General features: G+C 48.1%; 1 protein-coding gene across 1 annotated transcript; it reads left to right on the forward strand.

Moving 5' to 3' along the window:
• Nucleotides 1-961: 961 nt before the first annotated feature.
• FOSL1 (FOS like 1, AP-1 transcription factor subunit) lies at nt 962-12,735 on the forward strand. Its single transcript, XM_070950784.1, has 4 exons — nt 962-1,063; nt 9,189-9,434; nt 10,982-11,089; nt 12,199-12,735. Exons 1-4 carry the CDS (start codon nt 962-964, stop codon nt 12,688-12,690), a joined length of 948 nt encoding a protein of 315 aa, XP_070806885.1. The 3' UTR covers nt 12,691-12,735.
• The last annotated feature ends 1,183 nt before the right edge of the window (nt 12,736-13,918 follow it).

Here is a 13,918-nt window from a genome sequence, read left to right on the forward strand (position 1 = left end):
AGCCAGACGGTTCTCAAGCGAGGTTTTGGTCCTGTTTTTACGACCTTTATTTTGGGGGGGGTCACTGCCATTAAGCAGATCGCTGTGGTCGTTAAATGAGTCGCCCCCATTGGGAAGCGAGTCCGGCTTCCCCAAGGTCGTAAAAGGGGATCGCGGGACCCCCCACCCCCTCCGTTCGAGACACCGAAACCGTTCATAAAATACGAGTCCCTTGCCGAGCATTTGAATTTTGATCACTGGGGAATGTGGCCACGGTCATAAGTGTGAAACATCACTGTTTTTCAGGGCGGTTGCAACTTTGAACGGTCACTAAACGAGCCGTTGTAAGTCGGGAAACTACCTGTACTTTCCCAGAGGGCTCTTTTGGGCCAGAAGAGCAGCCTCTGGGCATGTGCAGAGTGTAAAGACCACTCAAAAGTCTCTTCCCCCAGCCCCTCTCCTCTAAGCCCCCCCCCAAAACGTTCAGTTTTTGCACCCCCCACCCCAAAAAACACGGGTGGGGTCGCAGGTGGCCAAGCCCGCACGTGGGAAGCCGGCACGTGAAGGGGAATCCTTCAGCCTGGCGCGCCAAACAGGAAGAAACCAGCCCATTTAAGGGCATCTGCGTCATCGTCTCGTGATTCAAGGTTCGGGGGAAACCAACTGCATCCGCTCGTAGGGGGGGACGCGGGTTGGGGGAAACCCTTCGGATTTCCCTCGGGGGGTCGTGGGAAGGCGCGGACGGGCGGGTTGGATTTGAAATCGTTTTTTCCCTCCCACGGGCCGCTCGGGCCGGGGTTCCCCCACCCGGATGGCGGGTGGGAAAGTCAAAGTCCCTCACTCGGCGTCCCCTCCCTTGGGAGAAAAGTGGAACAGCCCGTGCCGGGAGTCCCCATTCATAAAAAAAAAGGGCCAAGGTCGCCGCCGCTTTTGCCTCTTTCGGGCACCGGAGCGTCGGCGGAGGGCCTGAGCCCGGCTAGACATGTTCAAGGGTTACGGAGGGGGAAGACCACCTCCGCCCGCAGCTCCGCGGCCAAGTTTACCCGCCTTGCCCTCCGCAGTCCGCCCGGGATCTCAGCAGCCAGTAAGTTCCCCCTTTTGCCTTCTCTCTCTCTCTTTTGAACTCTGCACATGCTCTGGGGACGGTTGTGGGGGGGGGGGGAGGAGAGGGAGAGTCTAAGACTTCGGGGTCCGGCTGGATTGCGGGGCGGCAAGGAGGTTTTTTTCCCCCTGTTTCCTCTTTTGTGTTGAACTCTGTACATGCTCAGGGGGACCGACGCTAGATTTGGTAGTTTGCCCGGAATGGAAACAGCAAAGAAGTTTCGCTTTGATACCCCCCCACACACTTCTCTTTTGAACTCTGCACATGCTCTGGGAGGGAGGGGAGACTCTAGACTCCGCAAGTCTGCCTGGGATCGCGGCGGCAAGGAAGTTTCCCCTTTTCCCTCTTTCTTTTGTACTCTGCACATGCTCGGAGTGGGGGGGACGGGGACTGTAGTCTAGACTCCGCAGTTTGCCCGGGATGGAAGCAACAAGGAAGTTTCCCCCCCCCCCCTTCTCTGTCTCTTTCTCTTTCCTTCCCTCCTCTGTCTTTCATTCTCCTTCTTCTCCCCCCCCCTCTCTCTCCTCTCTCTTTCGCGCTCTCTCTCCTTCCCTCCTCCTGTCTGTCTCTCTCTCCTTCTCTGTCTCTCTCTCTCCTTCCCTCCTCTGTCTTTCATTCTCCTTCTCTCTCTCTCCTCTCTCTTTCGCTCTCTCTCCTTCCCTCCTTCTGTCTGTCTGTCTCTCTCTCCTTCTCTGTCTCTCTCTCTCCTTCCCTCCTCTGTCTTTCATTCTCCTTCTCTCTCTCTCCTCTCTCTTTCGCGCTCTCTCTCCTTCCCTCCTCCTGTCTGTCTCTCTCTCCTTCTCTGTCTCTCTCTCTCCTTCCCTCCTCTGTCTTTCATTCTCCTTCTCTCTCTCTCCTCTCTCTTTCGCTCTCTCTCTCCTTCCCTCCTTCTGTCTGTCTGTCTCTCTCTCCTTCTCTGTCTCTCTCTCTCCTTCCCTCCTCTGTCTTTCATTCTCCTTCTCTCTCTCTCCTCTCTCTTTCGCGCTCTCTCTCCTTCCCTCCTCCTGTCTGTCTCTCTCTCCTTCTCTGTCTCTCTCTCTCCTTCCCTCCTCTGTCTTTCATTCTCCTTCTCTCTCTCTCCTCTCTCTTTCGCTCTCTCTCTCCTTCCCTCCTTCTGTCTGTCTCTCTCTCTCTCCTTCTCTGTCTCTCTCTCTGGTTCCCTCCTCTGTCTTTCATTCTCCTTCTCTCTCTCTCTTCTCTCTTTCGCTCTCTCCTTCCCTCCTTCTGTCTGTCTCTCTCCTTCTCTCTCTGCTTCCCTCCTCTGTCTTTCATTCTCCTTCTCTCTCTCCTCTCTTTCGCTCTCTCCTTCCCTCCTTCTGTCTGTCTCTCTCCTTCTCTCTCTCTCCTTCCCTCCTCTGTCTTTCATTCTCCTTCTCTCTCTCCCCTCTCTCTTTCGCTTTCTCTCTCCTTCCCTCCTCTGTCTGTCTCTCTCTCTCCTTCTCTGTCTCTCTCTCTCCTTCCCTCCTGTCTTTCATTCTCCTTCTCTCTCTCTCCTCTCTCTTTCGCTCTCTCTCTCCTTCCCTCCTTCTGTCTGTCTCTCTCTCTCTTCCTTCTCTGTCTCTTTCTCTCCCCTTCTCTCTCTCCCTCTCTCTCTCTCACTCTGCACATGCTTTTGGAACTCTGGACTCCCCTTCTAGCCCAGCTCCCGTTTCCAAAGAGTTCTTCCGCAGGTCTTTTTGGGGTTGTCCTTCAACTCCCCCCGTCTTCCGAGGTCTAACATTGGGGCGCGGGAAGAGACAAATAAACCGCACTTTGTGTATGCTCAGAGGGTTTTGGGGGGACTCAGGCAGGGGAACGCGGAGAAGATTGCACCTGGCTGCGAACGGGTCCCCCCTTTTTCGAGGGTCAAAAGAAAGTTGATGGGAATAAGTGAGACCAACAGCGTATAAATTTCATCACTACATAAAAGACTTTTTTTTAAAAATAAATAAATAAATCCACATTTTCGGAGCGTGCTGTCTGGCAGCCTCTCCAGATCGGGATCTCCCCAAGGGATCGACCTAAAGCAAAGCAACCCCCGCCCCCAAAAAGTGAATTTTGGAATATTTCTGAAATCAGGGAGCGGGGGGGGGAGCCAAAATGGGTGAAACTGAAACTGTCAAAAGAAAGGAGTCAAAATTGAATTTTTCAACGGGTCTTGAAAGTTGACCCTAGTAATTGGAATCCAGCTGTCGATCAAACACATGTCTGTTCCTTAATGCTGGACTCAGATGTCGTGGGGAAGGGTCTCCCCCTCCCCATTTTATCCACTGTAAGAAAGGAGGAGGGGTAGAATTTGGAATTTGAGATTATTTGAGATTTTAAATTTGAGAGACGATCAAGGGAGGTTTCTACCTTTGGGACAGGGTGTGTCAAAATCCAGTTTAAGTTAGTGGGGGGGGGGCATTGATCTAGGAAAGATTTGCTGGCTAATCTGGGGGTTCAGCCAATCAAGACTGGTGGGAATGTCAAATCAAGGTTTGCAAAGGGAGTTATTTCCTTCCTACAATGGCATGGAGGAGGATGCCAGCTTTTCAATGCCACCAAGGATTGGCCCAGTGAATATTTTCAATATTTTCAATATTTTAAATACTTTCAATATTTTCAATGCTTTCAATATTTTCAATGCTTTCAATATTTTCAATATTTAAGCGTCTTCCAACACTAAATTGATCCGGTATTTCTCAACCTTGGGGGCTGGCTATCAACTTGGGTGGACTTCAACTCCCAGAATTCCCCCCCCCAGCCAGCATGTGGAATTCTGGGAGTTGAAGTCCACTTATCTGAAAGCTGTCACTTGGAGAAAAACTTGAAATTGACCATAGGATTCCATGAAACATTCAATGGCCTTTCCTATTTTGTGGCTTGCTGGTAGATTTGGGAGGGGGTGGGAGACTTTGAGAATAAATTCCTTTTACTGAATAAATTCGGAAAATGCCAGATCAGGTTGGAAAAAAAAACATCTGATTCCCACCTCCTCCTTTTCCCCACCGGACGTCTCTTCCCTCCCCCCTCCCAAATCTTACAGAGCAACAAGAGGCTCAATGGCTAAGACGTGAAAAGTTGGTGGTTCGAATCCCTAGTACAGGTCACCTTCGTGAGCAGGGGGTTGGACTAGATGACCTCCAAAGTCCCTTCCAACTCTGTTACTGTTAGAGCACTTCCTGCCCTTTGGTGGTTTTTTTTTCTCCTAGCATCCACTGCTCCTAGCAATGGAGGTTCTCCTAACCTGACCCACGCCCCTCCCGTGCCCCCATCTCGGCTGCTCCTGGGACTTCTAGTGGTAGGGAGTTCCCCAGGCTCGAAGGCTTATTTCCTTTCAGACCTGGTTTTGCAGGGCAACGGTGCTTTTCTTGCAGCCGAGATTTTGTCTGCTTGCATTTGTAAGGGGGGGGGAGAAATCCTCCTTTTAGCAATAACCATGCTGAGTAATGATTTTTTTTTTTAAATTTTCCAGACTTAGGAAGAAGGGGAGGGGGGCATTTAAAAAGGTTGTTTTCTCACACACCCCGTCCCCCAAATACCTGAGTCATCTGCTTCGGGCACCGAGGTTTGATTCCTTGTCTTGATGAAGGGCAGGTCATTCTTTGTGCTGTGTCATAAGTGTGAGTCATGTCCAGATTTGTCAGAATGGAGTCACCCGTTCTGCAGACAGAGTGTTAAAAGTTGGCCACGCCCTTCTGGGACCCAGTTTCCAAGTGCCTGGGAAGGGTTTTTTTTTTCCTCTCACCGTTTTTCCTGGCTTGTGAAATCTGCCCTCCCCACTTTCCCCCACCCCCCAGGGATGGGTACCTGGGCCTGCCCGAGCAGGCCTACCTCGCAAGGGGATTGGGTTCCCAGCTCTTTGAAATCTGGCATTCGCTTGGCAGGAGCTAAGGAAAGCTTGGATGAATTTTTCTTTTCTTTTCTTTTTTCTCTTTTTTTTTAAATTCATTCTCATTTTCCTTTGATCAGTCCTTGGAAGGCTGGTTTTAAAATGAAGCCGGGAAATGTAATCTCTTGGGATTTTTTTTTTAAGTAGAGATTGGACTGCCATTTGTCTGAAATGGTACTATAGGGGTCTCCTGCTGAGGAAAGGGGTTGGACTAGAAGACCTCTAAGGTCCCTTCCAACTCTGTTATTCTATATTTTAACAGGGGGGCTGGACTAGAAGACCTCCAGGGTTCCTTCCAACTCTATCATTCTGTATTCTGTGAGGGGGGTTGGACTAGAAGACCTCCAAGGCCCCTTCCAACTCTATCATTCTGTATTCTGTGAGGGATGGGTTGGACTAGAAGACTTCCAAGGCCCCTTCCAACTCTATCATTCTGTATTCTGTGAGGGAGTGGTTGGACTAGAAGACCTCCAAGGCCCCTTCCAACTCTATCATTCTGTATTCTGTGAGGGATGGGTTGGACTAGAAGACCTCCAGGGTTCCTTCCAACTCTATCATTCTGTATTCTGTGAGGGAGGGGTTGGACTAGAAGACCTCCAGGGTTCCTTCCAACTCTATCATTCTGTATTCTGTGAGGGGGGGTTGGACTAGAAGACTTCCAAGGCCCCTTCCAACTCTATCATTCTGTATTCTGTGAGGGAGTGGTTGGACTAGAAGACCTCCAAGGCCCCTTCCAACTCTATCATTCTGTATTCTGTGAGGAAGGGTTGGACTAGAAGACCTCCAAGGCCCCTTCCAACTCTATCATTCTGTATTCTGTGAGGGAGGGGTTGGACTAGAAGACCTTCAAGGCCCCTTCCAACTCTATCATTCTGTATTCTGTGAGGGAGGGTTGGACTAGAAGACCTCCAAGGCCCCTTCCAACTCTATCATTCTATATTCTGTGAGGGAGGGGCTGGACTAGAAGACCTCCAAGGCCCCTTCCAACTCTATCATTCTATATTCTGTGAGGAAGGGTTGGACTAGAAGACCTCCAAGGCCCCTTCCAACTCTATCATTCTGTGTTCTGTGAGGGAGGGTTGGACTAGAACACCTCCAAGGCCCCTTCCAACTCTATCATTCTGTATTCTGTGAGGGAGTGGTTGGACTAGAAGACCTCCAAGGCCCCTTCCAACTCTATCATTCTGTATTCTGTGAGGAAGGGTTGGACTAGAAGACCTCCAAGACCCCTTCCAACTCTATCATTCTGTATTCTGTGAGGGAGGGGTTGGACTAGAAGACCTCCAAGGCCCCTTCCAACTCTATCATTCTGTATTCTGTGAGGAAGGGTTGGACTAGAAGACCTCCAAGACCCCTTCCAACTCTATCATTCTGTATTCTGTGAGGGAGGGGTTGGACTAGAAGACCTCCACGGCCCCTTCCAACTCTATCATTCTGTATTCTGTGAGGGAGGGGTTGGACTAGAAGACCTCCAAGACCCCTTCCAACTCTATCATTCTGTATTCTGTGAGGGAGGGGTTGGACTAGAAGACCTCCAAGACCCCTTCCAACTCTATCATTCTGTATTCTGTGAGGAAGGGTTGGACTAGAAGACCTCCAAGGCCCCTTCCAACTCTATCATTCTGTATTCTGTGAGGAAGGGTTGGACTAGAAGACCTCCAAGGCCCCTTCCAACTCTGTAGTCTATCAACTCCTTTTGGGGGTTTCTTTGGTCAGTTTAAAATCCAGGGCTTTAATCTGCCGTAACACCACAAGTCTGCTTCAACCGGAGAGCTTCAAGCTCTCCCTGAGGAGGGCCTGTCCACAAACGAGCAAAGGCCTAGAGAGGTAGACTTCTCCTGTCCACGGAGGATCCATTTTGCCTCAGGGAGAGCAACGTCCTCTGTGAATCAGCCATTCTGCCTTTCCACGGCTTCTGCCTCTCTTGAGAACGGACCTGCCCCAATAGGTAGAGGTTGTGGTGTTTTGCTAAGTGCTGTTGTTGACAGAGGTGTTGTGCGTGGCTCTAACCACTTCACTCCCTTGTCCTTCCAACCGGGAAGCAGCTGCAAAATGGACTTGCCCTGAGCAGAGGTGAAATTAATCCCTACCCCCTCCCGTCGCTGAAATCCTTCACAACCAAGCCGGAAAACATTCCTTTCCTGTTGTGTTGCCGCACACAACGAATGCCGAGTCACGTAAACACCTGGGGCTTGCACAACCTGAGGAAGAAAAATAGGAGTACAATGGTTTTCATTTGGATTGGTGGATTAGGATGGGATAGGATAGGATAGGAAGGACAGGACAGGACAGGACAGGACAGGACAGAACAGAACAGAACAGAACAGAACAGAACAGAACAGAAATAGAAATAGAAATAGAAATAGAAATAGAAATAGGAATGGAATGGAATGGAATGGAATGGAATGGAATGGAATGGAATGGAAATAGAAATAGAATAGAAGAATAGAATAGAATAGAATAGAATAGAATAGAATAGAATAGAATAGAATAGAATAGAATAGAATAGAATAGAATAATATATAGAATGGAATATATAGAATAGAAAATTGAATGGAATAGAAATAGAAATAGAAATAGAAATAGAATAGAATAGAATAGAATAGAATAGAATAGAATAGAATAGAATAGAATAGAATAGAATAGAATAGAATAGAATAGAAAATATGGAATAGAGTAGAATAGAATTCCCTCTGGGAGTCGAAGTCTACCAGGCTTAAAGCTTCGCTGGCTGGGGAATTCTGGGAACAAATGTCCACCCAACTTAAAGCATGTTGGCTGGGGGATTCTGGGAGTTGAAGTCTGCCAGGCTTAAAGCATGCTGGCTGGGGGATTCTGGAAATTGAAGTCCTCCAGATTTAAAGTTGCCAAGGTTGGAGCCCCCTGGTTTGTGAGGTTGGACGGCAGGTCGAGGAATAAGATCACATTTTGAAGAGTGGGAACCCACAATCCGGGATTGCGTGAAGCAAATGGCGGCATGTCAGAAAGTCCCCACCCGTATCAAAGCAGGTCAAGGAGAAATGGCCTTTTACGCCACTCGGAAAGCCTCGCCCAGCGAAATGACGCCAGCAACCCCACGCAAACAGCCGGGGCGTGACCCACAAGTGTGCCAAGAGCCTCCAGGGCAAGGCAGAGGCTACCGGGGAACTAGGTCACCGAGTGTGTGGAAAGGGCATTCTGGAACACGGGAACCTTTCGCCTCCAAAGCGCCCGATGGCTGGGGGCGCCCTCTGAACGTACGCAGAGGGCTACCCCACCTCCCCCTGTCGCCGGGGTATCCCTGGGAGGGGAAGGTGAACTCAAGGGAGAGAGGCTGATAAGATTATCTTAAAAGGATCCCGTGTTCCTTCAGGCCTCCCAGCCCTTCTTGCAAAAGTGAATTTCTCTCAGTTGAACAACAGGGGAAATATTTATCCCTCAGCCATAAGGCAGCAGTATAATTTTGGTCCCTTCCTTCCTTCCTTCCTTCCTTCCTTCCTTCCTTCCTTCCTTCCTTCCTTCCTTCCCTCCCTCCCTCCCTCCCTCCTCCTTCTTCTTCCTCCTTGCTACTCCTTCCCCTTCTTCTTCTCTCCCTCCCTCTCTTCTTTTTTCCTCTTCCTTCCTCTTCCTTCCTCTCTCCCTTCCTTCTTCTCCTCCTTTTCCTTCCTTCCTCCTCCTCTTCCCCTTCCTCCTCTTTTCTACTGCTTCCCTTTCCTCTTTCTCTTCTTCCTCCCTCCCTTCCCTCCTCCCTCCTTCCTGCCCTCCCTTCTTCTTTTTCCTTCCTTCCTTCCTCCTCCTCCTCTTCCTCCTCTTTTCTGCTCCTTCCCTTTCCTCTTCCTCTCCTTCTTCTTCTCCCTCCCTCCCTTTTTTCCTCTTCCTCCCTCCCTCCCTGATTCCCGCCCTCTCCCTTCTTTTTTCCTCTTCCTCCCTCCCTCCTTTCCTTCTTCTTTCTCCTTTTCCTTCCTTCCGCCTCTTCTTCCACTTCCTCCTCTTTTCTACTCCTTCCCTTTCCTCCTCTCCTTCCTTCCTCTCTCCCTCCCTCCCTCTTTTTTCCTCTTCCTCCCCCCCTCCCTCCCCCCTTCCCGCCCTCCCTCTCTTCTTTTTCCCTTCCTCCCTCCCTCCTTCTTCCTCCTTTTCCTTCCTTCCACCTCCTCTTCCCCTTCCTCCTTTCTACTCCTTCCTTTTCCTCTTCCTGTCCCTCCCTGTCTTCTTTTTTCCTCTTCCTCCCTCCCTCCCTCCCTTCTTTCTTTCCTTCCTTCCTTCTCTTCCTCACAGAAATTCCAGCCGGATCTCGCAGCCGGGAGCAGCGCCTCAACCGCCCCTTTCGTGCCCAATCTCAACACCATCACCACCAGCCACAATCTGCAGTGGATGGTGCAGCCTTCACTCATGGGCGCCTCCTCGGGACTCCCTCCTTTTCCCAGGCCCTATCGCTGCCCGCACTACGCAGCTGGCATCCGTCCTGGCGTCATTCGCACCACGGGCCCTGGCCTAGTACCCCGGAGGCGTCACTCAGAACACGTGAGTATCCAGAGAAAAAAAGAAAAAGAAAAACTCCGCCACAAGCCTTCGATGAATGTTTTATTTGTGTACACATATTTTTTTTTATATCATTCTTTTTATCGATAAAAATATTGTTATTTTTTTAAATAAATAACTCGTGACCTCATGGCAGAGTCCTCACCCTTTAGAGTGGCCAGATTTGGGGAAACTCCCCCCCTCTTACAGCCCCTTTCCTGGCACTTCGATTTGCACACTTGTGTCAAATCATTTTTAAAAAGGAAAAAAAGCCAGTCTGGAGAAAAAAAAAGTGAAGAAACAAAAACAAAAAAAAAAAACCCAGGACAAATTCTTCTGGATTTTTCCTGGTTGTTTTGCGCCACCTGCTGGCCCTTAGGTGACATAACCATTCAACGAACAACGGTAGTGGGAATTTTGAGCAGTTTGGAGAACCGGCAAATGCCACCTCTGGCTGGGCCCAGAGTGGGGTGGGAATGGAGATTTTGCAATATCCTTCCCCCAGGAGTGGGGTGGGAATTGGGATTTTGCAGTATCCTTCCCTTGGAGTGGGGTGGGAATGGAGCTTTTGCAATATCCTTTCCCCAGGAGTGGGGAGGGAATGGAGATTTTGCAGTATCCTTCCTCTGCCACGCCCACCAAGCCACACCCACAGAACCAGTAGCAAAAAAAAATAGATTTCACCACTGGGGTGAACCCACCATGATGGGAATAACAAGGTTTGGAAGGGTCCTTGGAGGTCATCTAGTCCAACCCCCTCCTCAGGCAGGAAGCCCTACACCGTTTCAGACCAATGGCTGTCCAATCTGTGGATCTATTATGCTTGCACCTCTCTCATTTGGGCTCTATATTTGATGCGGCTCTCCCTTAAATTCAGGCTGTGCAGGCTGGGGCGTGGGGACGATGGGAGTTGTAGTCCAATCCTGAAAATTGGGGGAAATTATTAAAAATAAAAATTGCATTTATGGTCCGCTTTCTTATATATACCATCATCTTGGTTTGCGGTCTGGAAATTCAGTCTAGGATCAACCAGAGTTGGATTAAGAACGGTTTTGAAAAAATTGGGGTGTACCCCCCCCAGAACAAGTACTCCTCAACTTACAACCGCACACACTTGGGATCAGATTTTGCGTTGCTAAGCAAGGCAGTTGTTAAGCAAGTCGCGCCTGATTTTATGACCATTTTTCTGCCACGGTTGTTAAGCAAATCGCTCCCGCTGTTAAGTGAGCCGCTTGGAAAGGAGGTCGCAAAAGGGGCTCACGTGACCCCGGGATGCTACGACCGTCATAAATATGAACCAGTGGCCACGTGACTGAATTTCGATCACATGACCGTAGGGTATACTGCAGCAGTCAAAAAGTGAGAGGACCGGGCGTAAATCACTTTTTCAATGCCGTTCTAACATCGAACGGTCGCTAAATGAATGAAAGTCGTAAGTTGAGGACTACCTGTATCTCGGTTTCCTGGAGGGGTGTGTGTCTGTTGCATGCAGGGTTTTGTGTTGTGCTGTTTGCGTTGTGTAGTTGTGAACTCTGGACTCTCGTTTGCAGCTCACCCCGGAAGAGGAAGAGCGACGGCGTCTACGGCGGGAACGGAACAAATTGGCGGCCGCCAAATGCCGCAACCGGCGGAAAGAGCTGACCGACACGTTGCAAGCGGTGCGTTCAAAGACAATATTTAGACGACATTCACACAGCAGTCTGCAACAGGCCGGATGGGGGGGGACAGACTGGATGACCGGAGGTTCCCTTCCAGGCCTTGCAGCCTGCGCTTACAAAGGATGGACAGGGGTTGTTCAAAGGAAGGGGCTTTGTTTTCATTTGGGGGATTTGGGAAAGGGGGGGGGTTGGGCAAATCAGGCGGTATAATTCTGGTTTGCAGAAGCGGTTTGCGAAACGGGTTCATTTGATAACCAGGTTTATCAGGACAGGCAAAAATGAGCAGTAGTAGTATTCTATTCTATTCATTTTACTATTCTATTCTATTCTATCCTATAGCCTAATCCTATTCTATTTTATTCTATTCATTTTACTATTTTATTCATTTTACTATTCTATTCTATTCCTATTCTATTTTATTCTATTCATTTTACTATTCTATTCTATAGCCTAATCCTATTCTATTTTATTCTATTCATTTTACTATTTTATTCATTTTACTATTCTATTCTATTCTTATTCTATTTTATTCTATTCATTTTACTATTCTATTCTATAGCCTAATCCTATTCTATTTTATTCTATTCATTTTACTATTTTATTCATTTTACTATTCTATCCTATCCTGTATCCTAATCCTAGTCTATTCTATTCATTTTACTATTCTATTCTATCCTATCCTATCCTATATCCTATTTTATTTTATTCTATTCATTTTACTATTTTATTCATTTTACTATTCTATTCTATTCTATCCTACCTATATCCTATTCTATTCTATTCATTTTACTATTCCATTCTATATCCTAATCCTAATCCTATCCTATTCATTTTACTATTGTATTGTGTGTATTCTTATTCTTATTCATCGTTAACTTCGAACGGTTACTCCATGCACTGTTGTACGTCCAAGAGTTACACGTACATCCCGATCCAACGATTATCTGCTCGATTTTTTTTTTTTAAATCTCTTAGCAAGTTAGTCTCCCCCCCCCCCAAAAAAAAAGTCAGAAGGATCGAATCTCCTTCCCGGATTCCAATCTAATTTCTCTTTCTCCCCCTCTTCCCTTCCTTTTTTTTTTTTTTTTTAAATTCCTCCCCATCCCCAGGAGACGGACCAGTTGGAAGCCGAGCAGTCGGGTCTCCGGAAGGAAATTGCCGAATTGCAAAAACAGAAGGACCGTTTGGAATTAGTTCTGGAAGCCCACCGTCCCGTCTGCAAAATCCTGGAAGAATCATCCGGAGATGAGGATGGGGGCTACCGCCGGCCAGCTGCCCCCTCCCAACCGCCGGATAAAGAGGAGACTCCTCCGGGGCCCCAGCGTGGCTCTCGCCGGACGGCCCCGGTGCCCCCTAGCATCACCCTGCCTCCCAGCGGCCTGCTGGAGCCCGAATCCCTCCATACTCCTACTCTCATGTCAACCCCATCTTTCACCCCCTTCACTCCTAGCCTGGTCTTCACCTACCCAGCGCCGGGGGACTCCGACGGGCCCTCGGGGTCCGGTTTTCCCTCGGAGCCCTGCTCCTCCGCCCACCGAAGAAGCAGCAGTGGGGACCACTCCTCGGATTCCCTCAATTCCCCAACTTTGCTGGCACTTTGAGGAAACGACTTCGGTTGGCCTATCTCGAATCTTGTCCCCGTTTTTTTGGGGTGGTGGTGGTGTCAGAGGATTAACCCTTCCTTCCTGGCGCCTTTGGCTATAACCCGATTCCCTTTGGCCTCGCTTTTGTGACCAGCCATAGTTACAGGACTCTCGCTTTCCCCCATCCGGATGCAGGCGTCAAGTTTCTAGTCCTTCAAGAGCAGCCAGGAGACTCTTTTCTGTGATCTGGAGAACCCGAATTCCAAGCAGGGTTATGATATTTCGCGAAACACTAAAATATCTCTCACGCACGCCTCTTGTCCTTTGCCCTCGCGTTTTATAAGGGCCAAGTGGCTAGTCCTCAAGACTGACTTAACAAGTCTTTTTTTTTTTTCCCTTTTCTTTTTCTTTTTTTTGACATCCTCCTTTCTGGAAAACAAGCACGTTCAAGAAACAAAAAAAAAAAAGGCACCGTTTTAAAGTCATGTATCGCTTTTTATCGGCCGGATTTTTGAAACCGAGACGAGAAATTTAAGACAAATATAGATTTATTTTTCTACGATAACCTACAGCCGCCGGGATGACGTGGGACGTATATTGTCCAGAACTGAAGCTGGTTTGAATGGATATAGTGTATATTATTATAAACATACGAGTTTTCCTTTTTATTTTTTTTTTCCCTGATGCCTCATGAAAGTTACATTACAAGGGATGTTTTTGGACAAAGTTGTGCTGTTTTTGTGCCGTTTTTTAGACGCTGCTGGTCGTTGGTCACTTGTGCAAAAAAAAGAGGAATTGATACAAAAATACATATTGTCATTTTTTGTGTCTTCAAACCTCATAGGAATTAATCTGAGTTTAGTGGGACATTTAAATATAAATAAAGAACGGCAAGCACAGAAAAGCTGTACCATGTGAGATCGGCAAGGGGTAGATTTATCTATTTGTATTCTGTAAACTTTTGTTATTTCTTTTTTTTAAAACATATGTTGCATAATAAGCTTAATAAGAAACCTGCAGGACTTCACAGTGTTGGAAATACGTTGTTTTAGATGGGTTGGGTATTCCACCCCCCCTTCTTTTGGCTTACTTTTTCTTGAAAATAAACCAAATATTGCTGCTAGACCTCATGAACTCTGTTGGTTTGGCCAGGAACACGATCTTAAGCGTAGGACAATGGTTGTTGACAAAGCTTGGAAAATGAGCGGAAAGACGTAAAGAATTGCGTCTAATAATGGTAGTTTTC

Source organism: Pituophis catenifer, unplaced genomic scaffold (genome assembly GCF_029215685.1).
Source record: "Pituophis catenifer annectens isolate HBS135680 unplaced genomic scaffold, rPitCat1.0.hap2 SCAF_10, whole genome shotgun sequence".
NCBI lineage: Eukaryota > Metazoa > Chordata > Lepidosauria > Squamata > Colubridae > Pituophis > Pituophis catenifer.

Bases quoted from the DNA above. Each gene is read 5' to 3' on its own strand.
- FOSL1 (XM_070950784.1), top strand. From the start codon at position 962: ATGTTCAAGGGTTACGGAGGGGGAAGACCACCTCCGCCCGCAGCTCCG. The intron at 9,435-10,981 runs GTGAGTATCCAG...TCTCGTTTGCAG, and splicing joins GGAGGCGTCACTCAGAACAC to CTCACCCCGGAAGAGGAAGA. The intron at 11,090-12,198 runs GTGCGTTCAAAG...CCCCATCCCCAG, and splicing joins TGACCGACACGTTGCAAGCG to GAGACGGACCAGTTGGAAGC.